Source organism: Rhinopithecus roxellana, chromosome 15 (genome assembly GCF_007565055.1).
Source record: "Rhinopithecus roxellana isolate Shanxi Qingling chromosome 15, ASM756505v1, whole genome shotgun sequence".
Lineage (NCBI taxonomy): Eukaryota > Metazoa > Chordata > Mammalia > Primates > Cercopithecidae > Rhinopithecus > Rhinopithecus roxellana.
The window spans coordinates 6,209,991-6,237,489 of NC_044563.1; the positions used below are offsets into that span (position 1 = coordinate 6,209,991).

At 43.6% G+C, this 27,499-nt stretch overlaps 1 protein-coding gene across 4 annotated transcripts in view; it reads left to right on the forward strand.

The window, feature by feature from the left end:
* The window catches only part of CHKA (choline kinase alpha), a 73,623-nt gene that overhangs the window by 2,768 nt on the left and 43,356 nt on the right, over positions 1-27,499 (forward strand). For all 4 annotated transcript variants that reach the window (XR_004053479.1, XM_030917343.1, XM_030917341.1 and 1 more), the window contains exon 2: positions 22,818-22,929. Coding sequence is in view for 3 of the 4 variants with exons in the window: in XM_030917343.1 (XP_030773203.1) it covers positions 22,818-22,929 (112 nt within the window). In the remaining variant the exon portion in view is untranslated. The remainder of the gene's footprint in view (positions 1-22,817; positions 22,930-27,499) is intronic.

Here is a 27,499-nt window from a genome sequence, read left to right on the forward strand (position 1 = left end):
CCTAGATCCAGCCTTAAGACATTTTCATGGCCTTCTCCAGGGAAAGTCACTCAGCAGTTAAGCTTTTGCATTTTGCTCAAACCATTTATTACGAAAGCATTGAGGATGTCTTGTTTCTTTTCTCCAGGAGTTAGCAGTTTTGGAAAACAAAGCTTTCCTTTTGGATTGGATGACCTTTTTACATAATGTTGCAAGAGTACACTGTCTCAGTCCTGTCTGTTTTCTGGAAGAGAATGTAGTTATGGAATAAGTTTAATGAGGAGAAACAAAGGTGATTTAGGACGTGGGAAAGTGGGTGATGTCTAGCTTTAAAAAAAGACAAGGGCATTTGGAGGTGGGGAGAAGGAGAGGAATTCTCCTAAGTGAAATTCAGTGATTCTCCATAGGCAGTTGCAGTTATTATGGCTCCAGCTATCAGATTTTACTGACATTTACCAATCTGATTCTGGTTTTTGGTTTTTTTTTGGAGACAGGGTTTCACTCTTTTGCACAAGCTGGAGTGCAGTGGTGTGATCATGGCTCACTGCAGCCTCGACTTCCCAGGCTCTGGTGATCCTCCCACCTCAGCCTCCCAAGTAGCTGGGACTACAGACACGCACCACCATTACTTGCTAATTTTTGTATTTTTGTAGAGTTGGGGTTTCGCCATATTACCCAGGCTAGTCTTGAACTCCTGAGCTCCTGCTTCAGCCTCCCAAAGTGCCAGGATTATAGACGTGAGACACCACACCTGGCCCTAATCTGTTTCTGGAGCTCCCTGTTTCACTGAGTGCCAGTGCATCTGCAGGAGTTTATCAGACTTCACCACCTCAACTCAGTGCATTCAACCTATTCCAAATTTAACCCTTTGGCTCCTCCCCACCCAGGAATGTGCTTCTGCTTTCTGTCTGCGTTTGTAACAGCAGCCTGGCCAGAGCCCCGGGATCATTTCTAACTCTGCATTCCCCCAGAAATCCCTCCTCTGCATGAAGTGGTAACTCAAACCTCATGAGCTACTTTTGTATCCCCACCTTCTGTCTGCTCCCTTTGCTGTCCTTGCTTAGACACTATAACAGGAGGCATTTTAGGATCTTCTTGCATTTTGTGTGTTCCTTGTAATCCATTCTATATTGTGTTGCTATGGATTTCTCAAATACTGGAAAATAAAATCCAAACTTGTTTGCATGGTCTAAATTTGAGCCCTGGCTTACCTTTTTATTTTTTATTTTTAAATTTATTTTTCAAGACAGAGTCTTGCTCTGTCACCTAGGCTGTTGCGATCTCGGCTCACTGCAACCTCCGCCTTCTGGGTTCAAGCGATTCTCCTACCTCAGCCTCCCGAGTAGCTGGGATTACAGGCGTGTGCCCTGTCTGGCTAATTTTTTTTTTTTAATCTTTAGTAGAGACAAGGTTTCACCATGTTGGCCAGGCTGGTCTTGAACTCCTGACCTCATGGTCCACCTGCTTCAGCCTCCCAAAGTGCTGAGATTACAAGCATGAGCCACCATGCCTGGCTACCTGGCTAATTTTTGTATTTTTTGGTAGACGTGGGATTTGACCATGTTGCCCAGGCTGGTGTAGAACTCCTGGGCTCAGGTGATCCTTCTGCCTCCTCCCAAAGCCCTGGGATTACAGGCGTAAGCCACTGTGCCCAGCTTAGAGTTTGTTATTTTCGTTGCTGGTAAGGTCACAGCAGTTGTGAAATGAGGTTTAAAGTCTTGTATGGGATACAAGATTTCGTGAAGTTCAATGAATGAAATGTTGGAGAACTGTCAAAGTTTCACACACATCTTTTGACATTACGTTCCACAGACCCACTAATGGTGAAAAGAAAACCATTGATAAGGATGATACCTTGGACCCTGCAAAATAGAATCATATCAAAAGATGGAGAGAGTCCCACGAAAAGACTGGCCAAGTCCTCAGATATTGTTGTAAAATTATGCAGTAAAACTCACATAGGAAGTTAATTGTGTCTTACGGTGCCATCATAATTTTTTTGGAAAAGTTGTGTCCAAACTCCCTACTTTTCATTTTAAATGTTTGCTTTTCTTTTTTTTTTTTTTTTTTTTTTTGAGACGGAGTCTCGCTCTGTCGCCCAAGCTGGAGTGCAGTGGCCGGATCTCAGCTCACTGCAAGCTCCGCCTCCCGGGTTCACGCCATTCTCCTGCCTCAGCCTCCCGAGTAGCTGGGACTACAGGCGCCCGCCACCTCGCCCGGCTAGTTTTTTGTACTTTTTAGTAGAGACGGGGTTTCACCGTGTTAGCCAGGATGGTCTCGATCTCCTGACCTTGTGATCCGCCCGCCTCGGCCTCCCAAAGTGCTGGGATTACAGGCTTGAGCCACCGCGCCCGGCCCTTGCTTTTCAATTTAAACATAAATATGTAGTTGTACTTATAACCTAAATTATGTTACGTTTAAGAACAGAAATAATTTTCAGTTTCATTTTTCAAGATATAATTTTATTTACACTTGTTTTTACTGGAAAGTTTTGTTCCTTGAGTGGCTGGCTTGCTGACTTTCTTTTTCTTTCTTCCTTTTTAAACTAATACACTTTATTTTTTAGAGCAGTTTGTATTTGTTTAGAAATGCGGGGTTTCACTGTGTTACCCAGGCTGGTCTTGAACTCCTGGGCTCAAGCAGTCCCCCCTGCCTCAGCCACCTGAGTAGGTGGGATTACAAGTGTGTGCCACTGTGCCCAGTTTTAGAGCAGTTTTAGGTTCGCAGCAAAATTGAGCAGAAAGTACAGAGAGTTCCCATATAACCCCCTGTCTGCACACAGGCACTGCCTTCCCCTTTCTCAGCTTCCCCCACCAGAATGGTACATTTGTTAAAACTAAGGAACCTACATTGACATATTAGCACTCAGAGTCCATAACACACTACATCCTATTCTTGCTGTTGTACATTCTGTGGTTTTTGGCCACCGTATAATGACTTGTATCCACCATTTTACTGATGCTGCTTTACATGATGAGGTTACTTCAACAGGGTTATGCCTTGATAAACCATCATAAATTGAAATGCATTTAATACATCGAATCTACTGAAGAGCATATCTTAGCCTAGCCTACCTTTAATTTGCCAGAACACTTACACATTAGCTTACAGTTGGGCAAAATAATCTAACAGAAAGTCTGTTTTTATAATAAAGTGTTAAATATCTCATGTAATTTATTGATTATTGTACTGAAAATGAAAAATAAAATGGTTGTATGTATACCCGAAGTACGGTTTCTTCCAAATACATATCACCTTGGCACCATTGTATAGTCAAAAAATCATTAAGTTGAGCCATCATAAGTTGGAGACCATCTGTACTATCATACAGAATAGTTTCACTGCCCTAGAAATCCTCTACTTAATGTCTGTTTAACCCTCTTTCCTTCCTATCCCCAGCCAATCACTGATTCTTTTACAGTCTCCATAGTTTTGCCTTTTCCAGAATGTCATAGAATTGGAGTCATACAGTATGTAGTCTTTTCAGTTTGGCTTTTTTCACTTGATAATATGCATTGAGTTTCCCAGTATCTTGTCTTGTCTTGTCTTCTTCTTCTTCTTTTTCTTTTTTTCTTTTTTTTTTTTTTTGAGACCGAGTCCTCCTTTGTTGCCCAGGCTGGAGTGCAATGGTGCGATCTTGGCTCACTGCAACCTCCGCCTCCTGGGTTCAAGCAATTATTGTGCCTCAGCCTCCCGAGTAGCTGGGATTACAGGCATGTGCCACCCCACCTGGCTAATTTTTTTTGTATTTTTAGTAGAGACGGGTTTTCACCATATTGGCCAGGCTGGTCTCGAACTCCTGACCTTGTCATCTGCCCACCTTGGCTTCCCAAAATGTTGGGATTACAGAGCCACCGCGCGCACCGCGCGCAGCCTCCCTGTGTCTTTTCATGGCTTGATAACTAACTTCTTTTAATACTGGGTAGTAGTCTGTCATCTGGATATACCATAGTGTATCCATTCACCTACTGAAGGACATCCGGGTTACTTCAAGGTTTTGGCAATTATGAATAAAGCTACTCTAAACATTCATGTGTAGGTTTTCTTTTTTTTTTTTTTTTTTCTTTTTTTTGAGACGGAGTCTCGCTGTGTCGCCCAGGCTGGAGTGCAGTGGCGCGATCTCGGCTCACCGCAAGCTCCGCCTCCCGGGTTCCCGCCATTCTCCCGCCTCAGCCTCCGAGTAGCTGGGACTATAGGCGCCCGCCACCTCGCCCGGCTAGTTTTTTGTATTTTTAGTAGAGACGGTGTTTCACCGTGTTAGCCAGGAGGGTCTCCATCTCCTGACCTCGTGATCCACCTCGTGATCCACCCGCCTCGGCCTCCCAAAGTGCTGGGATTACAGGCTTGAGCCACCGCGCCCGGCCCATGTGTAGGTTTTCAATTCATTTGGGTAAATACCAAGGAGCATGATTGCTGGTCATATGGTGAGAGTTACCTTTAGTTTTGTAACGAACTGCCAAACTGTCTTCCAGAGTGGCTGTAACATTTTGCATTCCTATCAGCAGTGAATGAGATTTCCTGTTATTCCATGTCCTCACTAGCATTTGGTGGTGTCAGCATTCTGGAGTTTGGTCATTCTGGTAGGCGTATAATGGTCTCTCATTTTCTTTTTCTTTTTTTTTTTTTGAGATGGAGTTTCACTCTTGTTGCCCAGGCTGGAGTGCAATGGTGCAATCTTGGCTTGCTGCAACCTCCACTTCCCAGGTTCAAGTGATTCTCCTGTCTCAGCCTCCTAAGTAGCTGAAATTACAGGCACCTGCCACTACGCCTGGCTAATTTTTGGTATTTTTAGTAGAGATGGGGTTTCACCATGTTGGCCAGGCTGGTCTTGAACTCCTGACCTCAGGTGATCCACCCGCCTCAGCCTACCGAAGTCCTGGCATTACAGACATGAGCCACCGTGCCCGGCTCTTTTTTGTTTTTGTTTTGAGATAGAGTCTTGCTCTATTGCCCAGGTTGGAGTGCAGTGGTGTGATCTCAGCTTACTGCAACCTCCGCCTCCTGGGTTCAAGCGATTCTCTACCTCAGCCTTCTGAATAGCTGGCATTGTAGGCGCCTGCCACCACACCTGACTAATTTTTTGTATTTTTAGTAGAGATGAGTTTTCACTGTGTTGGCCAGGCTGGTCTCAAACTCCTGACCCAGGTGATCCACCCACCTCAGCCTCCCAAAGTGCCGGGATTACAGGCGTGAACCACCGCGCCTGGTCAGGTATCTCATTTTAATTTTCAACTTTCTTTTTTTTTCTTTTTTTTTTTTTTGAGATGGAGTCTTGCTCCGTCACCCAGGCTGGAGTACAGTGGTGTGATCTCCGCTCAGTGCAAGCTCTGCCTCCCAGGTTCACGCCATTCTCCTGCCTCAGCCTCCCCAGCAGCTGGGACAACAGGTGGACGCCACCATACCCAGCTAATTTTTTTGTATTTTTAGTAGAGACGGGGTTTCACTGTGTTACCCAGGATGGTCTTGATCTCCTGACCTCGTGATCCGCCCACCTCCACCTCCCAAAGTGCTGGGATTACAGGCGTGAGCCACTGCCCCTGGCTGCAACTTTCTAATGACATATGATGAAAATCTTTTCAAATGCTTATTTGCTATCTGTATATCTTCTTTGATGAGATGTCAGTTTGTGTCTTTTTCCTTTTCCTTTTTATTTTTTTAAGAAACTGGGTCTGGCCGGGCGTGGTGGCTCACGCCTGTAATCCCAGCACTTTGGGAGGCCGAGACGGGCAGATCACGAGGTCAGGAGATCGAGACCATCCTGGCTAACACGGTGAAACCCCGTCTCTACTAAAAATACAAAAAATTAGCCGGGCGAGATGGCGGGCGCCTGTAGTCCCAGCTACTCGGGAGGCTGAGGCAGGAGAATGGCGTGAACCCAGGAGGCGGAGCTTGCAATGAGCTGAGATCGCACCACTGCACTCCAGCCTGGGCAACAGAGCGAGACTCCGTCTCAAAAAAAAAAAAAAAAAGAAACTGGGTCTTGCTACATTGCTCAGGCTTGAGTGTAGTGGGTATTCATAGATGGGATCCTCCTGCCTCAGCCTCCCAAGTATCTGGGACTATAGGGGCATGCCACAGAACCTCTTGCCCATTTTAAAATTTTAATTTAGTTGTTTTTTTTCCTGTCACACCTTCTATTTTTTTTTTTTTTTTTTGAGATGGAGTCTCGCTCTGTCACCCAGGCTGGAGTACAGTGACACGATCTTGGCTCATTGCAAGCTCTGCTTCCCAGGTTCACACCATTGCCCTGCCTCAGCCTCCTGAGTAGCTGGGACTACAGGCGCCTGCCACCATACCTGGCTAATTTTTTGTAAGTTTAGTAGAGACAGGGTTTCACCGTGTTAGCCAGGATGGTCTTGATCTCCTGGCCTCGTAATCCTCCCGCCTCGGCCTCCCAAAGTGCTGGGATTAGAGGTGTGAACCACCGTGCCAGGCCCCTGCCACACCTTCTTGAGTGGGAAGGAATGTTTTCCTATTCTTGAGTTTCAAGAGTTCTTTATATATTTTTGTTAACAGTCCTTTATCAGATGTGTCTTTTGCAAATATTTTTGCCTTGTGACTTTTCATTCTCTTGACAGTATGTTTTGCAAAGCAGTTTTTAATTTTAGTGAAGTGTGGCCTATCAATTATTCTTTCATGGATCGTGCTTTTGATGCTGTGTCTCAAAGTAATCTGACTGCGCAGTGGCTCGTGCCTATAATTCCAGCACTTTGGGAGGCCAAGATGGGTGGATCACCTGAGGTCAGGAGTTTGAGAGCAGCCTGGCCCATAGTGAAACTCTGTCTCTACTAGAAATACAAAAAAATTAGTCCGGTGTAGTGGTGGACACTTGTAATGCCAGCTACTTGGGAGGCTGAGGCAGGAAGAATTGCTTGAACCCAGGAGGCAGAGGTTGCAGTGAGCCGGGATTGCGGCACTGCACTCCAGCCTGAGCGACAAGAGTGAGACTCCGTCTCAAAAAAAGTAAATAAATAAATAAAAGCAATCACCATACCTAAGGTCATCTAGATTTTCTTCTATGTTATCATCTAGAAGTTACCTAATGTTGCATTTTATATTTAGGTTTATGATCCATTTTGATTTAATTTTTGTGAAGTATAATGTCTGTCTAGATTTTTTTTGCATGCGGAAGTCCAGTTGTTTCAGGACCATTTGTTGAAACAACAAATGGTTTGTTGTAAAAAACATTTGTTACATTGTATTGCCTTTGCTCCTTTGTCAAAGATCTGTTGACTATGTGAGTGTGTTTCTGTGCTCTCTAGTCTGTTCCATTGATCCATTTGTCCTTTCTTTTGCCAATACCACACTGTTTTAATTAATGTAGCTTTTTTAGTTTTATTTTTTGAGATAGTGTCTTGGCTGGAGTACAGTGGCATGATCTCGGCTCACTGCAACCTCTGTCTCCCGGGTTCATGTGATTCTCATGCCTCAGCCTCCTGAGTAACTGGGATTACAGGTGTGTGCCACCACACCTGGCTCATTTTGTATTTTTTTTTTTTCTTGAGACGGAGTTTTACTTTTGTTGCCCAGGCTAGAGCGCAATGGCACGATCTGGGCTCTCTGCAACCTCTGCCTCCCAGGTTCAAGCAATTCTCCTGCCTCTACTTCCCTAGTAGCTGGGATTACAGGTGCCTACCACCAAGCCCAGCTAATTTTTTGTATTCTTAGTAGAGACAGGGTTTCATCCTGTTGGCCAGGCTGGTCTCGAACTCCTGACTTCAGGTAATCTGCCCACCTTGGCCTCCCAAAGTGCTGGAATTACAGGCGTGAGCCACCGCACCTGGCATAATTAATGTAGCTTTATGATGATTCTTGAAGTTGAGTAGTGTCAGTCCTCTGAATTTATTCTTCATTGGCTATTCTAGGTCTTTTGCCTCTCCTTGTAAACTTTCTTATTATTATCATTATTTTTTTTTTGAGATGAAGTCTCATTCTGTTACCCAGGCTGGAATGCAGTGGTGCGATCCCAGCCAACTGCAACCTCTGCCTCCTGGATTCAAATGATTCTCCTGCCTCAGCCTCCCGAGTAGCTCGGATTGTAGATGCACGCCACCACACCCAGCTAATTTTTTATTTTTAGTAGAGACAGGATTTCACCATGTTCGCCAGACTGGTCTTGGAACTCCTGACCTTAAGTGATCTGCCCACCTTGGCCTCCCAAATTGCTGGGGTTACAGGCGTGAGCCACTGTGCCTGGCTTCTCTATACATTTTAGAATCAATTCGTTGGTATTCACAAAATAACTTGCTGAGGTTTTCATTGGGATTACATTAAATCTACAGATCAAGTTGGGAAGAACCAAAGTCTTGATAACATTGAGTCTTCCTACCTATGAACATGGAATATCTCTCCCTTTGTTTAATTCTTCTTTGATATCTTTCATCAGAGTTTTATAGTTTTCCTCAAGTAGAACTTATACACATTTTGTTAGATTTATATATAAGTATATCATTTTGTGGGGTGCTCATATAAATGGTAATGTGCTTTTAATTTAAAATTTCACTTGTTTGTCACTGGTATATAGGAAACTGGTTGACTTTTATGTATTAACCTTGTATTTTGCAGTCCTGCTATATTATATAATCTCTTATTCCAGCAATGTGTTTGTCATTTCTTTCTGATTTTCTACATAGACAATCATATCATCTACACAGTTTTCTTTCTCTCTTCCTAATCTGTATACTTTTAATTTCCTTTTCTTATTAGTTAGGACTTTGTATGATGTTGAAAAAAGTGGTGAGAGAGAACATTGTTACCTTGTTCCTGTTCTTCGTGGAAAAGCTGTGACTTTCTCATCAAGTATGATGTTAGCTATAGGTTTTTTATAGATGTTCTTTATCAAGTTGAGGAAGTTCCTCTCTATTCTTCATTTTCTGAGAATTTATTATTTACCATGAATGGGTGTTGGATTTTGTCAGATAATTTTTCTCCATCTATTGATATGATCATGTGATTTTTCTTCTTTAGCCTGTTGAGGTGGTAGATTATATTAATTGATTTTATTTTTTATTTTGAGACAGAGTCTCACTCTGTCACCCACGCTGCAGTGCAGTGGTGTGACCTCGGCTCACTGCATCCTCCACTCCCTGGGTTCAAGCAATTCTTGTGCCTCAGCCACCTGAGTAGCTGGGATTACAGGTGTGCACCACCACATTCAGCTAATTTTTGCATTTTTAGTAGAGACGGGGTTTTACCATGTTGGCCAGGCTGGTCTCGAACTCCTGACCTCAAGTGGTCCACCTGCCTTGGCCCCCCACAAGTGCTGGGATTACAGGCACGAGCCACCACATCCAACCTACTGTTGATTTTTGAATGTTTAACCTATAGTCCTATGGTGAGGTCTCAGTCTTTTGGTGAGCCTGTGCACCTAGACTGTGAACTTTACCCATTTTTCTTCGTTCTTCTCCCCACTTAGGTGGGACAGAATGGCCAGAGGGGGCTGGAATTGTGTATTTCCCTTCTCCCAGGAAGTTTAGGCTCTGAGAAGATCCCAACAGGTTAGGTGCTGGCAAGATAATTTCTCCTGAGGGCAGACCTTGTTAAGAACAGAATGTTCTGGTGTGTTTAAAAAAAAAAAAAAGAAAAGAAAAAAAAATGATTTCTTTGCGCCTCCCTCTGCTGGAAGCATGAAGGGATTTCCCCCGCCCTCAGTTTTCACTGTAAGGAACTGGTAGAGCTCCTGGAGGTAAAACTCATCAAACGATGGGGCTCCCCAGTAATTGGGTCTCCTGGAGTTTTAAACTCTCACAGTTGTCCACACTGAGCCTCCAGCAATTTGTTAGTTATAGTTAAGGTTTTCCTACCCTAGCGCTGATTTGGTAGAGGATTTTGCTCCAGTAAGCTGTGATTCTCTGTATCTGCCTGTCTGTCTGTCCAATTTGGGAGGCAGCGGTTTCGTTCTTAACCTCCTTTGTTTCTTTTTTTTTCTTTTTTTTTTTTTGAGACAGTCTCGCTGTCTCCCAGGCTGGAGCGGCATGATTTCGGCTCACTGCAAGCTCCGCCTCCTGGTTCATGCCATTCTCTTGCCTCAGCCTCCAGAGTAGCTGGGACTACAGGCGCCCACCACCACGCCCGGCTAATTTTTTTTGTATTTTTAGTAGAGACAGGGTTTCACCGTGTTAGGCAGGATGGTCTCAATCTCCTGACGTCGTGATCCGCCTGGCTCGGCCTCCCAAAGTGCTGGGATTACAAGCGTGAGCCACCACGCCCAGTTACCTCATTTCTTTAAGAGTTGTTTTTTCAGTTCATTCAGCTTTTTACATGTTGTTAGGATCAGGTGGCGACTTCTAAGCTTCTTACATGCTGGGCTAGAAACAGAAGGTTGAGTGGTATTTCTTTTCCTTCTTTTATTTTTTTCTTGAGACAGGATCTTGCTGTTGCCCAGGCTCGAGTGCATTTGTGGGATCATAGCTCACTGCAGCCTGGAATTCCTGGGCTCAAGCGATCATCCCACCTCACCGTCCTCATTAGCTGGGACTATAGGCATGTGCCATTGCGCCCAGCTAGGAGTAGAATTTAAATAATAATAATAAAAGCACTTGTTCTGTTATCTATCATATATTGCTTTCAGTGATGCCCATGTTCTCCTTCCTGTTTTCCCCTCCAGTGGAGCCCCGTCAGCCTGTCTAGTATCCTTCCGGGATCTCTCCATTCTCTGTCAGTGGCAGGGAATCTCCTCGTTCTGCTGCGTGGTGGGGCATAGCCCTTATCTTTAGTTTTCCACAGTGAGATCGTAATTTCCTTGTCTTTCATAATGTATTTACACATCTTAATGTGCCTAGTACTCTTTTTGTCCAGTATTTACTGGGAGTCAGCGTGAGCCAGAAGGGATGCAAGCACTTGATGAGAAAGTGGGTGGGGATACTTCTGACCATGCCTTGTGGAAGGACTTCCTAGGTGGGAAGGGTAGGCAGAGGCATACTGTGTTCCAAAGACTGTGCTAAGGACAGTGGTGGCTTGAAATTTATATTTTAGAAACACTTTCTAAGGTGGCTTGGGGGATAGCATAGAGGAGAGAGGGGATCAAGAAGCTGGGAGACCAGAGAGGAGGCTGCTGTAGTGGGGGTTAGGGGGAAGATGTACATTTGAGCAGGAGCAATAACAATGGAAAGGATGAGAGAATTTGGGAGATAGGGAGAGGACCAGGCCATTGGAAACGAGGGAGGTTTTGAGCCTGGGTGAGTGGGAAAAAGGTACTACTGTTAACTGAAATAGGCAAATCAGGAGGAAGAAATTATTTTGAATAGAGGAAGGAAAAGATTGTAAGTTGGGAATCCAGCTAGAGAACAAAGTGGTGTTCAAATTTTGGGGAAGGGAAAATAGGTAAAAACTGCAGAAAGAATCATGAAAAAAGTAGAGGAATAGTGGGGTGATTTTGTCCCCCCACCTCACCATTTGGGAGTGTTTGAACGTTTTTTTTTTTTTTTTTTTTTTTTTTGAGACAGAGTCTCACTCTGTTGCCCAGGCTGGAGTGCAGTGGCTCGATCTTGGCTCACTGAAACCACTGCTGCTCAGGTTCAAGCAATTCTTCTGCCTCAGCCTCCCGAGTAGCTGGGACTTCAGGTGCCCGCCACCACACCCAGCTAATTTTTTGTATTTTTAGTAGAAACGAGGTTTCACCATGTTGGCCAGGCTGGTCTTGAACTCCTGATCTCGTGATCCACCTGCCTCGGCCTCCCAGAGTGCTGGGATTACAGGCGTGATCCACCGTGCCCGGCCGAACATGTTCTTATTGTTACCATGTTGGTGGTAGTACAGCTGGCATCTAGTGAATAGAGGGCAGTGTTGCTGCTAAACATACCTGCAGTGCACAGGGCAGCTTTGCCCCTCGGTGAAGAGTGACCTGGCCCCAGATATGAAGTGGCAAGGCTGAGCCATGCTGGGGTAGGGTTCTTAAGACTGAGCTTGATCCTTTCATCCTTCTGGCTTCCTCTGAAGTATTAACCTTTGCTTTGTAATTGGTGCTGATAAATGAACAGCTCCTATGATCTCATGTAATCTTCACAAAACTTCTGTTAAATACTGCTACCTCTGCTACATTATTTTATGGTGTGACAACAGGCTTGGAGGCCTGCCCAAGGTCACACAGCTATTTTGTACAGAGCCAGCACTCTACCTGGGCTGGACTCTTTTTTTTTTTGGAGACAGCATTTTTGTGTTGCCCAGGCTGGAGTGCAGTGACGTGATCACGGCTTACTGCAGCCCCAACCTTCCAGGCTCAAGCAGTCATCCCACCTCAACCTCCCAAGTACCTGGGACCACAGGCTCATGCCACCATGCCTGACCAATTAAAAAAAATTTTTTTTGGTAGAGATCGAGTCTTGTTATGTTGCCTAGTCTGGTCTCCAGCTCCTGGACTCAAGCAGTCCTTTCACCTTGACCTCCCGAAGTGTTGAGATTGATTATAGGTGTTAGTCACTGTGCCTGGCCTGGCCTGTTCTTTTAATGGTACCTCCTGGCTTTTCTTGTGTTCAGAGAGCTGGGGGTTAAGACTGTTCTGATTACTCCATAGAGATACTGATGTTTTACTGCAGTCCTTTTTTTTTTTTAACCTGAGCCATAGCTGCAATTTGAATTTTAGATGGTTAGAAGAAATTTTTCCAAAAGCTGCTTTTCTTTTCTTATTTTCCTTGTGCTCTAAATTCAGTAACTGTTTTGATATTATGCTGTATTCTCTTTTCCATGTAGCCAGCCCTATGGCTTAAAGATCATTTTTCTGCTAAGACATTGGTTATGTCGTGATTTTTTTTTTCTTTCTAGTCATTTTGGCTTTTAGATGATAGTCATGAGACTGCCTGTTCTATTTTCTCCTAGGTCCAGGCCCTCAACCCTGGGGACTAAGCCCTGTATCTGCTGAACTGGGTGCCCTGTGACTTGTAGACAGTTTGCAGAGCTTTCAGTGGCTTTTTTGCTTTTCAGCAAAATACAGTTGGTTAGGTAACTTCTTACCTTAATTTATCAGGTGGAAATCTTTGTGTTACAGGTTGGGGCAGACAATTCCTCAGGTTTGTCATCTGCCTGAGCGTTCATTCAGCTGATTCACATGCATGAATACCAAAATATCCCGTTGCTGAAAATGACAGGGGAAAAAACCCAAATAATTAAAGATAGATAGATGTTTGCCATTAAAGATGGCATGTTTCTTTATTTTCTTTTTTGTTTGTTTGTTTTTGTTTTTTTGAATGGAGTCTCACTTTGTTGCCCAGGCTGGAGTGCCGTGCCCTGATTTCAGCTCACTACAACCTCCTCCTTCTCTGCGTTCAAGCAATTTTCTTGCTGCAGCCTCCTGAGTAGCTGGGACTACAGGTGCCTGCCACCATACCCAGCTAATTTTTGTATTTTTAGTAGAGATGGGGTTTCACCATGTTGGCCAGGCTGGTCTTCAACTCCTGACCTCGTGATCCACCTGCCTCAGCCTCCCAAAATGCTGGGATTACAGGTGTGAGCCACCGTGCCTGGCCCTAGAGATGACATATTTCAAGACCTTGGGCAGCCTACTAAGCTGTTGTATCACTGTAGTGTGTAGCATGGATTTTTCTTGTTTTACAGTGCTATAGAATGTAACAGGCATTAAATAATCTCTCTCTTTTTTTTCTTTGAGATGGAGTTTCGCTCTGTTACCCAGGCTGGAGTGCAATGGCACAATCTCAACTCACTGCAACCTCCGCCTCCCGGGTTAAAGGGATTCTCTTGCCTTGGCCTCCTGAGTAGCTGTGATTACAGGCATGTGCCACCACGCCTGGCTAATTTTGTATTTTAATAGAGACAGGGTTTCACCTTGTTGGTCAGGCTGGTCTTGAACTCCTGACCTCAGATGATCTGCCCGCCTCGGCCTCCCGAAGTACTAGGATTCCAGGCATGAGCCACTATGCCTGGCCAGAATTTTATAATTTTATAGCCTGTGTATTTCATGTAAGTGCTGAAGCATTGGAGCATTATTCATAATGTTTATAATTGACATGTAATAATTGTACATATGGGCCGGGTGCGGTGGCTCATGCCTGTAATCCCAGCACTTTGGGAGGCCGAGGCAGTTGGATCACTTGAGGTCAGGAGTTCGAGACGAGCTGACTAACATGGTGCAACCCTGTCTATACTAAAAATACAAAAATTAGCTGGGCGTGGTAGCGGGAGCCTGTAATCCCAGCTGCTCAGGAGGCTAAAGCATGAGAACCGCTTAAACCTGGGAGGCGGAGGTTGCAGTGAGCCGAGATTGCACCACGGCACTCCAGCCTGGATGATAGAGCAAAACTCAGTCTCAAAATAATAATAATAATAATAATAATAATAATAATAATAATAATAATAATTGTCCTATTTATTGGGTATAAGGTGAATTTAGTCCTTCCATCTGACTATAACATTGTACCAGTTGACCAACCTCTCCCTGTCTCCCCTGCCTTCCCCTTGCCTCTGGTAAGCACTATTCTCAACTTCTATGAGAGCAACTTTTTTAGATTCTACACAAGTGAGATCACGTTGTTACTGTCTTTCTGTGCCTGACTTATTTTGCTTAACATAAATACTGTCCTCTGGGTTCATTCATATTGTCACAAAAGACAGAATTTCATGCTTTTATAAGGCTTAATAGTATTCTACTGTTTATATATATCACATTTTCTTTTTTCATCTGTTGATAGACACTTATATTGATTATATAACCAATTGCTGGCTATTGTAACTAGTGCTGCAATATACATGAAAGTGTAGATGTCTGATGTACTAATTTCATTTCCTTTGGATGTATTCCTAGTAATGGGATTGCTGGATTTTTTTTTTTTTTTGAGACTGAGCCTTGCTCTGTCTCCCAGGCTGGAGTGCAGTGGTGTGATCTTGGCTCACTGTGACTCTGCCTCCCAGGTTCAAGTGATTCTCGTGCTTCAGCCTCACAAATAGCTGGGATTACAGACGTGCACCACCATGCCTGGCTAATTTTTTTGTATTTTTAATAGAGATGGGGTTTTACTGTGTTGGCCAGGCTGGTCTTGAATTCCGGACCTCAGGTGATCTGCCTGCCTCAGCTTCCCAAGGTGCAGGGATTACACGCATGAGCCACTGCACCCAGCCTGGATTTTTTTTTTTAAACTTGCTTTGATGAGCAGAGCTGGATCTTAATGGTAATTCTATTTTTAATTTTCTAAGGACCCAGCATACTATTTTTCGTATCTGTACTAACTTACATTGCCATCAACAGTGTGTAAGGGTTCCCTTTTCTCCACATCCTTGTCAGCGTTTGTTATCTTTTTTTTTTTTTTTTTTTTTTGAGGCGGAGTCTTGCTCTGTGGCCCAGGCTGGAGTGCAGTGGCCGGATCTCAGCTCACTGCAAGCTCTGCCTCCCGGGTTTACGCCATTCTCCTGCCTCAGCCTCCAGAGTAGCTGGTACTACAGGCGCCCGCCACCTCGCCCGGCTAGTTTTTTGTATTTTTTAGTAGAGACGGGGTTTCACCGTGTTAGCCAGGATGGTCTCGATCTCCTGACCTCGTGATCCACCCGTCTCGGCCTCCCAAAGTGCTGGGATTACAGGCTTGAGCCACTGCGCCCGGCCAGCGTTTGTTATCTTTTATCATTGATAATAGCCAGTCTAATAATGACTAGTGATGTTGAACATTTTTTCATATATCTGTTGGCCATTTATTTTATTTTTATTTATTTATTGAGACAGTGTCTTGCACTGTCACCCAGGCTGGAGTGCAGTAGCACAGTCACAGCTCATTTGCAGCCTCAACCTCCCAGGCTCAAGTGATCCTCCCACCTCAGCCTCCCGAGTAGTTGGGAGTACAGGCACGTGCTACCTACCACACGTGGCTTTCTGGCCATTTATATATCATCTTTTGATAAATGTCTGTTGGGTCTTTTGCCTTGTTTTGTTACTGAGGGATGGAATCTTGCTCTGTCATCCAGGCTGGAGTACAGTGGTGCATTCATAGCTTACTTCAGCCTCAAACTCTTAGGCTCAAGCAATCCTCCTATGTTGGCCTTCCAAGCTGGGAATATAGGCACACGCCACCATTTAGGACTAATTTTTTTTTTTTTTTTAAACAGGGTCTTGCTCTGTCACCCAGGCTAAAGTACAGCGCAGCCTTGACTTTCTGGGCTCCAGTGATCCTCTTGCCTCAGCCTCTTGAGTAGCTGGTGTCCATTTTTTAATTGGTTTTCTTTCCTTTCTTTGCTGTGAGTTCCTTGTATGTTTTCTATATTAACCCCTTAACTGATGTATAGTTTGCAAATAGATTCTTCCATTCTGTAGGTTGTTTCTTCTCTCTTATTTCCTTTGCTGTGCAGACACTTTTTAGTCTGATATAATCCTATTTGTTTATATTTGTTTGTGTTGCCTGTGCTTTTGAGGTCTTTTTAAAAAAATTCCTGGCTCAGACCAAGGTCATGAAGCTTTTTCCCTATGTTTTCTTATGGTAGTTTCGTAGTTTCAGGTCTTTATGTTTTCGATCCATTTTGAGTTTAGTTTTGTATATGGTGTGAATGAGAATTTCATTCTTCTGCATGCAGTATCCAGTTTTCCCAACACTGTTTATTGAAGAGATTGTCCTTTTCCCAATTGTGTTCTTGATGCTTGTTGAAAATCGGGTGGCTGTAAATGTGGATTAACTTGTGGGCTTTTATTCTATTATACTGGTCTCTGACTGTTTTTACACCAATATCATGCTGTTTTGGTTACTATGACTTTGTAGTGTATGTTGAAGTTAGGTAGTGTGATTCCTCTAGCTTTGTTCTTTTTGCTGCAGATTGCTTTGGCTACTGGGGTCTTTTGTGATTTCATATAAATTTTAGGATTGTTTTTCCTGTTTCTATGAAGAACGTCATAGGGATTGCATTGATGCATTGAATGTATAGGTTGCTTTGGGTAGTATGGATTTTTTTTTTTTTTTTGAGACAGTCTTGCTCTCTCGCCCAGGCTGGAGTACAGTGGAGTGATCTTGGCTCACTGCCACCTCTGCCTCCCGAGTCCAAGCGATTCTCCTGCTTCAGCCTCCCGAGTAGCTGGGATTACAGGTGCCCACCACCATGCCCAGCTAATTTTTGTATTTTTAGTAGAGACAGGGTTTCATCATGTTGGCCAGGCTGGTCTTGAACTCCTGACCTTAGGTGATCTGCCCACCTCGGCTTCCCAAAGTGTTGGGATTACAGGTGTGAGCCATGGTGCTTGGCCAGTATGGACATTTTAATAATATTAATTCTTCTAATACATGAACATGGGCTATTGTTCCATTTATTTGTGTCTTCAGTTTCTCCGATCAATATTTTAAAGTTTTCATTGCAGAAATCTTTCACCTCCTTGGTTAAATTTCTTACTTTTTCTTTCTTAATTTCCTTTTTTTTTTTTTTTTTTTTGGTAGTTACTGTAAACACGATTGTTTTCTTGATTTCCCTTCCAGATAATATGCTATTAGCTGGCATGCAGTGGCATGATCACAGCTCACTCACTTCAGCCTTGACCTTCTGGGCTCAAGTGATCTTCCCACCTGAGGCTCCCATATAGAAATAATACTGCTACTGATTTTTGTATGTTGATTTTGTATCCTGCAATCTTACTGAACTTACTAGTTCTTCTAATAGTTTTTTGGTGGGGACTTTAGGGTTTTCTGTATGTTAGATCATGTTGTCTGCAAACAGGGATAATTTAACTTCATTTCCAATTTGGATGCCTTTTATTTCTGTCTTTTTTTTTTTTTTTTTGAGACGGAGTCTTGCTCTGTCGCCCGGTGGAGTGCAGTGGCCGGATCTCAGCTCACTGCAAGCTCCGCCTCCCGGGTTCCCGCCATTCTCCTGCCTCAGCCTCCCGAGTAGCTGGGACTACAGGCGCCCGCCACCTCGCCTGGCTAGTTTTTTTTGTATTTTTTTAGTAGAGACGGGGTTTCACCGTGTTAACCAGGATGGTCTCGATCTCCTGACCTCGTGATCCGCCCATCTCGGCCTCCCAAAGTGCTGGGATTACAGGCTTGAGCCACCGCGCCCGGCCTATTTCTTTCCTTTGCCTAGTTCTTCTGGCTGTCAAGAGAAGCTGAAATGATTCATTTCAGTATTGGTTAACAATTTATGCAAAAAAACCTCTTTGGACGGGCGTGGTGGCTCACGCCTGTAATCCCAGCACTTTGGGAGGCCAAGGTGGGCGGGTCACAAGGTCAGGAGATCGAGACCATTCTGGCTAACACGGTGAAACCCCATCTCTACTAAAAATACAAAAAAAAATTAGCCCGGTGTGGTGGTGAGCGTTTGTAGTCCCAGCTACTTGGGAGGCTGAGGCAGGAGAATGGTGTGAACCTGGGAGGTGGAGCTTGCAGTGAGCCGAGATCGTGCCACTGTACTCCAGCCTGAGTGACAGAGCAAGACTCTGTCTCAAAAAAAAAAAAGAAAAAAAAGAAAAAGAACCTCTTTATACTGCTTGTTATTCCCTTAGTATTCTGTTTTAAGGAATCATGAGTTGGCAGTTAGTGATGCCTGCACCACTGGGTCTGGAGGGCAGAGGTGAGAATTCTGCCAGCAGGTACTTCCTGCTCTTTTCCGTTTCCTTCCTGTCATTGTGTTGAGTGTGGAATAAGTGTGTTATTGTCACTGTACTTGAGATTTTGCTTGAGTATCTTGTACCTCTCATATGTGTGTGTGTGTGTGCGCACGCGCGCGTATATTTAAATTTATTTATTTATTTATTGGAGACAGAGTTTCACTCTCGTCCCCCAGACTGGAGTGCAGTGGTGCGATCTCAGCTCGCTGCAATCTCCGCCTCACAGGTTCAAGCAGTTCTCCTGCCTCAGCCTCCTGAGTAGCTGGGATTACAGGCATGTGCCACCATGCCCGGCTAATTTTTGTATTTTTAGTAGAGACAGGGTTTCACCATGTTGGCCAGGCTGCTCTTGAACTCCTGACCTCAAGTGATCTGCCTGCCTGGGCCTCCCAAAGTGCTGGGATTACAGGCATGAGCCACCACATCCAGCCCATGCCTCTCATATTTAATTATGACTTATAAAGCTGTTATGCCAGGTGATAAAGTTTGTAGTTTCAAAACTTCTTGTAAATCGTTGAGAGCTCCTGGGGTTTTACTTGGGAGGATATTTTTGACAAATTATATGATAAATTTTTTCTACCATTTCTGGCATTTCTTCCCACTAAGTTTTGTTGTTCCTGATCATATTATTATTTGACTCATTGGTAACTGGCTTTTTTTCTAGGTGAGTTTCTCACAGTTTGGGTTATTGGTGTCAGTCACCTTGCTTCATTTATTTTGACTGTCACTAAAAAATAATTGACAGTTTCTTCACTGAAACCTATTGAACAATAGAGGTTACAGGTAATAAAAAACAGCTGAAGTGTTTCCAGGTCGTGAGCTTATTTCTGGCCAAGCTAGTCTGCCTTCCTTCTTTAGCGGTACGGGGATAAACTTTGAATCAGGTTACACAATTTAGAACAGTACTTCATCTGTTTGCTTTTGCATTTGACTGAGATTTCCAGAGTATGTGACTGGAAGAAAAACTAGGGCTTTTAACTCTGTTTTAATGCCTGTTCTGTTGCTTGGTAGCCAGAAACCCTGTTGGCTGTGACCAGACACGGCAGGGGGATTCTGATAAGCCACACAGTTGAGGCACCACCCCAAGTTTAGCAGAAAGGTTAAGGCTGCTTTTGGTTCCTTTGATCTACACATTGTCGGCCTCCTTCACAGCTTACTTTGGGAAAAACAAGAACTTTGGTTTCCCTTTTATTTTTGTTCTTTTTAACTAAGGTAGACAACCTTCTGGGAAAATAGATCCTGACTCTTGCTGTCTTGTTCCTAGAGACTCATGATGGTTTTTCATTTTAGATAACCTTTGAAAAAACATCTTAAATATGTCTTACGTAAATCTGGGAAAAATTGTGTTAGAAGCACATTCAAATTTTTTAATTGGTAAGAAAAAAATGAGATGTAGTTCACATACCATACAGTTCACCCATTTAAATTGTACAGTCCAATGGCTTTTAGTGTAGTCACAGATACTTGTAGCTGTTACCACAGTCAGTTTTAGAACATTTTCATCTTTCAAAAAGAAACCTTTAGTTATCATCCTCTACCCTTAAGTACCCCCCTACCCCAGCTCCTGGCAGCCACTAATGGACTTTATAGAGTCCCGTGTTCTGGACAGTTCGTATGAATGGAATCATAGAACGTATGGTCCTTTGTGGCCGTCTTCTTTCACTTAGCACAATGCTTTAAGTTCTGTGTTGTAGCATATGTCAGTGCTTCGTCCTTTTTTATTACAACTGCGGTAAAACAAGGCCAGGCATGGTGTGCCTGGAATCCCAGCACTTGGGGAGGCCGAGATGGGTGGATCACTTGAGGTCAGGAGTTCCAGAGCAGCCTGGCCAACATGGCAAAACTCCGTTTCTACCAAAAATATAAAAATTAGCTGAGCATGGTGGCATGAGCCTGTAATCCCAGCTACTTGGGAGACTGAGACAGGAGAATCGCTTGAACCTCAGTGGTGGAGGTTGCAGTGAGCCGAGATTGTGCCACTGCACTACTCTATCCTGGATGACAGAACAAGACCCTCTCTGAAATAAATAAATAAATAAATAAATAAAATTAAGTAAAATTATGGTAAAATAAGCAGCAGTAAAAATACCATTTTAACACATTTAAAATTTATAGTTCGGTGGTATTAAGTACATTCACATTGTTGTGTTACCATCACCAGAATGTTGTCATCTTCCCAAACTGAAACTCTGTACCCATTAAACTTAACCAACTCCCCATTTCCACCTAGTTACCCTTATTTTTAAAAATGCATGAGCTCAATCAGAATCTGTTTTCAGTTTTAAGCCACTAAGTTTGTAGTAATTTGTTATAGTAGTGATAGGACATGGAGACTTTTGTGTCATAGAGGTTTATAGAGAGTAGTCCTGATGGAAGGTGATTTTGCAGCTCATGCAGCTCCTATGACATTTTTCTTTTTTCCTCTCTCCTCTCCTCTCGTCTCCGCTCCTTCTTTTTTTTTTTTTTTTTTTTTTTGAGACGGAGTCTCACTTTGTCTCTCAGGCTGGAGTGCAGTGGCGCGATCTCCGCTCATCGCAAGCTCTGTTGCCTCCTGGGTTCACGCCATTCTCCTGCCTCAGCCTCCCAAGTAGCTGGGACTACAGGCGCCCGCCACCACGCCCGACTAATTTTTTTGTATTTTTAGTAGAGACGGGGTTTCACAGTGTTTGCCAGGATGGTCTCGATCTCCTGACCACCGCCCGCCTCGGCCTCCCAAAGTGCTGGGATTACAGGCGTGAGCCACCGCACCTGGCCTCCTCTCCTTTTTTTGAGATGGGAGTCTCCCTCTGTCGCCTAGGCTGGAGTACAGTGGTGCAATAATGGCTCGCTACAACCTCTGCCTCCTGGGTTCAAGTGATTCTTCTGCCTCAGCCTCCCAAGTAGCTGGTATTACAAGGTGTGTGCCACCACCCCATCTGATTCGTATTTTTAGTAGAGACAGGGTTTCACCATGTTGGCCAGGTGACCTCAGGTGATCCACCTACCTTGGCCTCCCAAAGTGCTGGGATTACAGGCGTGAGCCATCGCACCAGGCCTCCCATGACATCTTTAATGTGGCACATGGTGCTCTCCAGCTTTGCCTCCTATCTCTTTGACAACTCTTCTTGGTTAGTTATAAGCAAGGACTCTGAAACCATATACCTGGATTTGATTCCTTGCTTAGCTACCTGCTTGGTGTGTGATTAGAGTATGGAGGTCTCCTGTTTCATCTGAAGGCCCTGGTAACCAGTTAATGTTGGAAGTTTTTTGAACAAGCTCCTAGTCAAAATCAGTTGACAGATCTTTAGTAACACTTGCATAGAAGATCTTGGAACTATTAATACATATCAAATAGAAAGCCCTAGAGAAGAAGGTTTAAATATTGCCTCAAGATTTTAACTGGCTAATTATAGAAATATAATGGAGATTTTTGGATTCTAGAAGAATATGAGTTTGCAGGGATGCATCTGGGATGCCTTTCCCCTTCCCAGGACTGAGGGCATTTCTTCCTTTTTTTTTTTTTTTTTTTTTTTTTTTTTTTTTAGTGCAGTGGCCGGATCTCAGCTCACTGCAAGCTCCGCCTCCCGGGTTTACGCCATTCTCCTGCCTCAGCCTCCCGAGTAGCTGGGACTACAGGCGCCCGCCTCATCACCCGGCTAGTTTTTTGTATTTTTTAGTAGAGACGGTGTTTCACCGTGTTAGCCAGGATGGTCTAGATTTCTTGACCTCGTGATTCGCCCGCCTCGGCCTCCCAAAGTGCTGGGATTACAGGCTTGAGCCACCGCGCCCGGCCCCTTCTTTCTTCTCTAAAGGGAAACAGCATGTGGAGGTGCAAACAGGCAAGTCTCGCTCTGTCGCCCAGGCTGGAGTGCAGTGGTGCGATCTCGGCTTACTGAAAGCTCTGCCTCTCCGGTTCATGCCATTCTGCTGCCTCAGCCTTCTAAGTAGCTGGGACTACAGGTGCCCACCACCATGCCTGGCTAATTTTTTTGTATTTTTAGTAGAGATGGGGTTTCACCGTGTTAGCCAGGATGGTCTAGATTTCTTGACCTCGTGATCCACCCGCCTTGGCCTCCTAAAGTGCTGGGATTACAGGCCTAAGCCACCGCGCCCAGCCCACACAGGCGATTTCAAAAACGCTTCCCCACCTCTACTCTAGAAATTAAACAGATAGAGAATTTGTCTGTTTTTAATGTGACTCATGGAGTTAAATTGAGAGAATAAATCGAGATAAGATGAGAACAGTTCTTGTGTAACCCTGACTTTTCATCCATATTTATCCAAGAAGAGTGATTTAGCTCATCTGCAATACAGATACTTACTATCCTCTTATTTCTGACAGAGGCGGCCTTAGCAACATGCTGTTCCAGTGCTCTCTACCTGATACCACAGCCACCCTTGGCGATGAGCCTCGGAAAGTGCTCCTGCGGCTTTATGGAGCGATTTTGCAGATGGTGAGTTGATAGGCTACTTTGGGAGGGGGGGATCCTGTTAACATTTTAAATCTTTCCTGAGATACCTTGGAAAGAGATTTTAAATACTTTAATGGTGTTACTAAAGATATTTAAGTATATTGCTTTTACTGTAATTGGGCTGCACAACTTGGTTTGCATTCTGAGTTAATTCCTGTTCTTTTTTGGTTATTATTTATTAGTAAACTAGTACAGGCATTCCCAGTTTCACATCCAGAGAAGGTACAACGTTGGTTAAATCTTTAATAGTGCTTGATGATTCTTGGTTCTACATATTGATTAAAATTTTCAGCTCAGATTTAGATTGTAAAGTTCTAATGTGGAGAAGGTACTGTTTTTATAACATAATCCAAAAGATTTTAGAGGATAGTCCCAGTTAACAAAGTATGATCTCAGTGAAGCTGAAGCTGAATTTAATAACTATTTCTCTGAGATTTCTTTAAAACTTTGAATTGTTTGTTACAGTCATAATCTTTCTAAAGTTTTATATTACTTAAATAATCTCTTAATTAAAGTATCTATTGAATTATTCAGTTACAGGGTATCCCAACTTGTCTGGGTTTATTATTAATATTATTAATGTCATGAATTTACTATTTCTTTGACCGCAACAGAAATGTTAGGTTGATGTATTTTTTTTTTTTTTTTTTGAAACAGAGTTTCACTCTTGTTGCCCAGGCTGGAGTGCAATGGCGCGATCTCAGCTCACTGCAACTTCTGCCTCCCGGGTTCAACCGATTCTCCTGCCTAAGCTTCCCAAGTAGCTGGCGTTATATATGCCACCATGCCTGGCTAGTTTTGTATTTTTTTAGTAAATACTTAACCATGTTGGTCAGGCTGGTCTCGAACTCCTGACCTCAAGTGATCCACTTGCCGTGGCCTCCCAAATTGCTGGGATTACAGGCATGAGCCACTGTGCCCGGCCAGGTTGATGTATTTCTGTGGTAGGATTTTTATTTTTTTGTTTTTTTCTGAGATGGAGTCTGGCTGTGTTGCTCAGACTGGAATGCAGTGGTGCGATCTCGGCTCACTGCAACCTCTGCCTCCTGGGTTCAAGCATTTCTCCTGCCTCAGTTTTCTGAGTAACTGGGATTATAGGCACACCACCATGCCCGGCTATTTTTGTATTTTTAGTAGAGATAGGGTTTCACCATAGTGGTGGCCAGGCTGGTCTCAAACTCCTGACCTCAGGTAATCTGTCCGCCTCAGCCTCTCAAAAGTGCTGGGATTACAGGCGTGAGCCACCACGCCTGGCCTGTGGTAGGATTTTGTTATCTGTGTTTTTTTTGTTTTGTTTTTTTTTTGAGACGGAGTCTCGCTCTGTCTCCCAGGCTGGAGTGCAGTGGCGCGATCTCGGCTCACTGCAAGCTCCACCTCCCAGATTCACGCCATTCTCTTGCCTCAGCCTCCCGAGTAGCTGGTATTACAGGTGTGCGCCACCACGCCTGGCTCATTCTTTATAATTTTAGTAGAGACGGGGTTTCACCATGTTAGCCAGGATGGTCTCAATCTCCTGACCTTGTGATCTGCCCGCCTCGGCCTCCCAAAGTGCTGGGATTACAGGCGTGAGCCACTGTGCCTGGCCTTTTTTTTTTTTTTTTTTGAGATGGAGTCTTGCTGTCACCCAGGCTGGAGTGCAGTGGTGCAATCTTGGCTCACTGCAAGCTCTGCCTCCTGGGTTCACACCGTTCTCCTGCCTCAGCCTTGCAAGTAGCTGGGTCTATAGGCACCCACCACCACACCCGGCTAATTTTTGTATTTTTAGTAGAGACAGAGTTTCACCATGTTAGCCAGAGTGGGCTCGATTTCCTGACCTTGTGACCCACCTGCCTCGGCCTCCCAAAGTGCTGGGATTACAGGCATGAGCCACTGTGCCTGGCCCTGATATCCATTTTAATCTTCTTTGGAAGGGCCCATTTTTATCTTAATGAAATAGAGTAGTTTTCAAGCTAAATTTTTTAGAAGACCGGCCTATTTCAGCTCAATCTAAAAAGCAGGTCATATCCATATGATATTTGATTATATGTTTGGCAATATTAAAGTTCGAATTGGCAGTCTAGGTGTTAATTCTTAAAAAAATTGTCATAATGTGAAGAAACCCTTTTATTGGATAGCTTTTCCTTGACTCTGTCAAGCTGTGGAAATGGTTAAGATCTAAAAATGTGGGGAACAAGTTAGTATGTTTGAAGGTACATAGCTATTCCACACATGTGTGCACTTGCTGAGGATATCTGTGGTCACTTTGTCATTAGGTGCAGATAGCTGGCATCCAGCTAGGACCACAATTGATGCTATCTGAAAACACAGACCCCTTGCTGTTAATACACAAGCAGAAAAGATTCTTGTGTTCACCATGCAGCTTGGGTTTTAAATTTAATCAAGTTGCAGTTTCAGAGTATAGTTTTAAAAATCATTGTTATTTTGGCACTTTTACTGATGTGCCTTTTTTTGTTTTGAGACAGGGTCTCACTTTGCCACCCAGGCTGTAATGTAGTGGCACAACCATGGCTCACTGTAGCCTCGACCTCCTGGGCTCAGATGATCCTCCCAGCTCAGCCTCCTGAGTAGCTGGGACTACAGGAGTGAGCCACCATGCCCAGATAATGTTTGTATTTTTTGTAGAGGCAGGGTTTCACTATGTTTCCCAGGATGGTCTCAAACTACTGGGCTTAAGTGATGCGCCCGTCTAGTCCTCTCAGAATGCTAGGATTACAGGCATGAGTCACTGCACTTGGCCTGGTATGTCTTGATAGTCATTTTTGCTTTGAGGACTGTTTACATTCTGCAACAATTAAGTCCCATTTCTGCTGTTTTGTGTGTTTTGCATTTATACAACACTTTTTAAATAATAAATAGCTGCTGAAATTACATGTGATATAAAACTATTGTTTAAATCTGATTTATGAGACTTTCATTTCTAACTTAAATAAGAAGCATTTTAAATGTGTTACAAGGTGCTCCTCTGCGGGCTAGACTAACCTAGGAGTTTAATCCTGTGCTCTAGAGCAGTGCTACAGTAATGGGAGTCATGGAGTGTTCTGCATCTGTGCTGTCTGATACACTCGTCACCAGCCACATGTCAGTGATGAATATGTGGAATGTGGCAAGTGTGACTCTTGAACTGAATTTTAAATTGTTTTTAATTTTAATTAATTTAAATTAAAATAGTGACATGTAGCTCGTGGCCACTGTGTTGGACAGCCCAGCTCGAGAATGTTCTGTTCTATTATATGAGTCACTTAGTAAAACCCAGCTGCAGCATAGCCTACAACTTGGTAATTAGCCTTCCTCTAATAAAGATTCATTATCTTTATTATTATTTATTGTTAGTCTTTTTTCCATTTTGAAATTTTAGCAGTGTGGAAGCAGTGTGGAATTTAGAAGTGTATTAACAGTAGTTAAATACAGTAGAAATGTATGGAAATAAAATTTGTTTGAACAGAATTCTATGTCCTAATTTATTTCTAAGAAAAAAGACTATTAAGTAACTAAGAAAAATAAAAAGAATTATTTAAGCCACTTAAAATGTAATTAACTCTTACCAAATTAATAGAATAGAGTATGTTTTACATATAATTCCAATTTGGGGGGAGGTACCCTACATTTAGCTTCTCAATTATGTTTTTATTAGGCAAATGTTAAATGAGTTTCCATTCCTGAAGCTGTATCTACTGATGTAAGGTGGAAACCATACTTGAAAGCACCTTGGATAGAAAGGGAAATTAGGGCTGGGCATGGTGGCTCACTCCTGTAATCCCAACACTTTGGGAGGCCAAGGCAGGTGGATTACTTGAGTCCAGGAGTTTGAAACCAGCCTGGGCAACATGGCAAAACCCTGTCTCTATAAAAAATTAGCTGGGCGTGCTGGCATGTGCCTGTGGTCCCCCAGAAACTTTAGAGGCAGAGGTGGGAAGATCCCTTAAGTCCAGGAGGTGGAGGTTGCAGTGAGCCAAGATCATGCCACTGCACTGCAGCCTGGGGGACAGAGAGAGACCCGTCTCAAAAAACAAAACCAAAAAAATCGGAAGGGAAATTAGTAGTTTTCTCCATGGATAATAAGCATACCTCTGACAATCTGACAGTTGACATAGACAACAAACTCATTTTTGTTGGAAAAAAACTATTTCTTTGCTTTGTAGGTGGGAATCTGTATTTTCAATATAATTATTCAGTTGTTCAAGTCCTTAGTTCAAGCACGCTTTTTTGGTTGTAGTTTAAACTTAGTAAACCATGAAGCCTAGAGTCTCAGAGTTCAGTATATTTGGTTTCCTAGCTCTGCGGAGTTTAGCAGGCATACTTGTTGCCGGTTAAGAGTTTCAGATATTAATGGCCATTGGAGAGTGTTGGTCATTGGGAGTACTGTGACAACATGAGGAGGGGAACCAAAATCAAGAACTCCAAAAGATGGCTAAGGTACAAAAGAAGGAAAGTAAAGAGCAGGCTTAGAAGCTTCTAAGATGCAAGCCAGGCGACAGCTGCTGTGAGCTTTAGGAGCTGAGCTGCCACACACTGTGCCAGGGATTTTAAATTCCTTTCCAAATATTTTCAACAG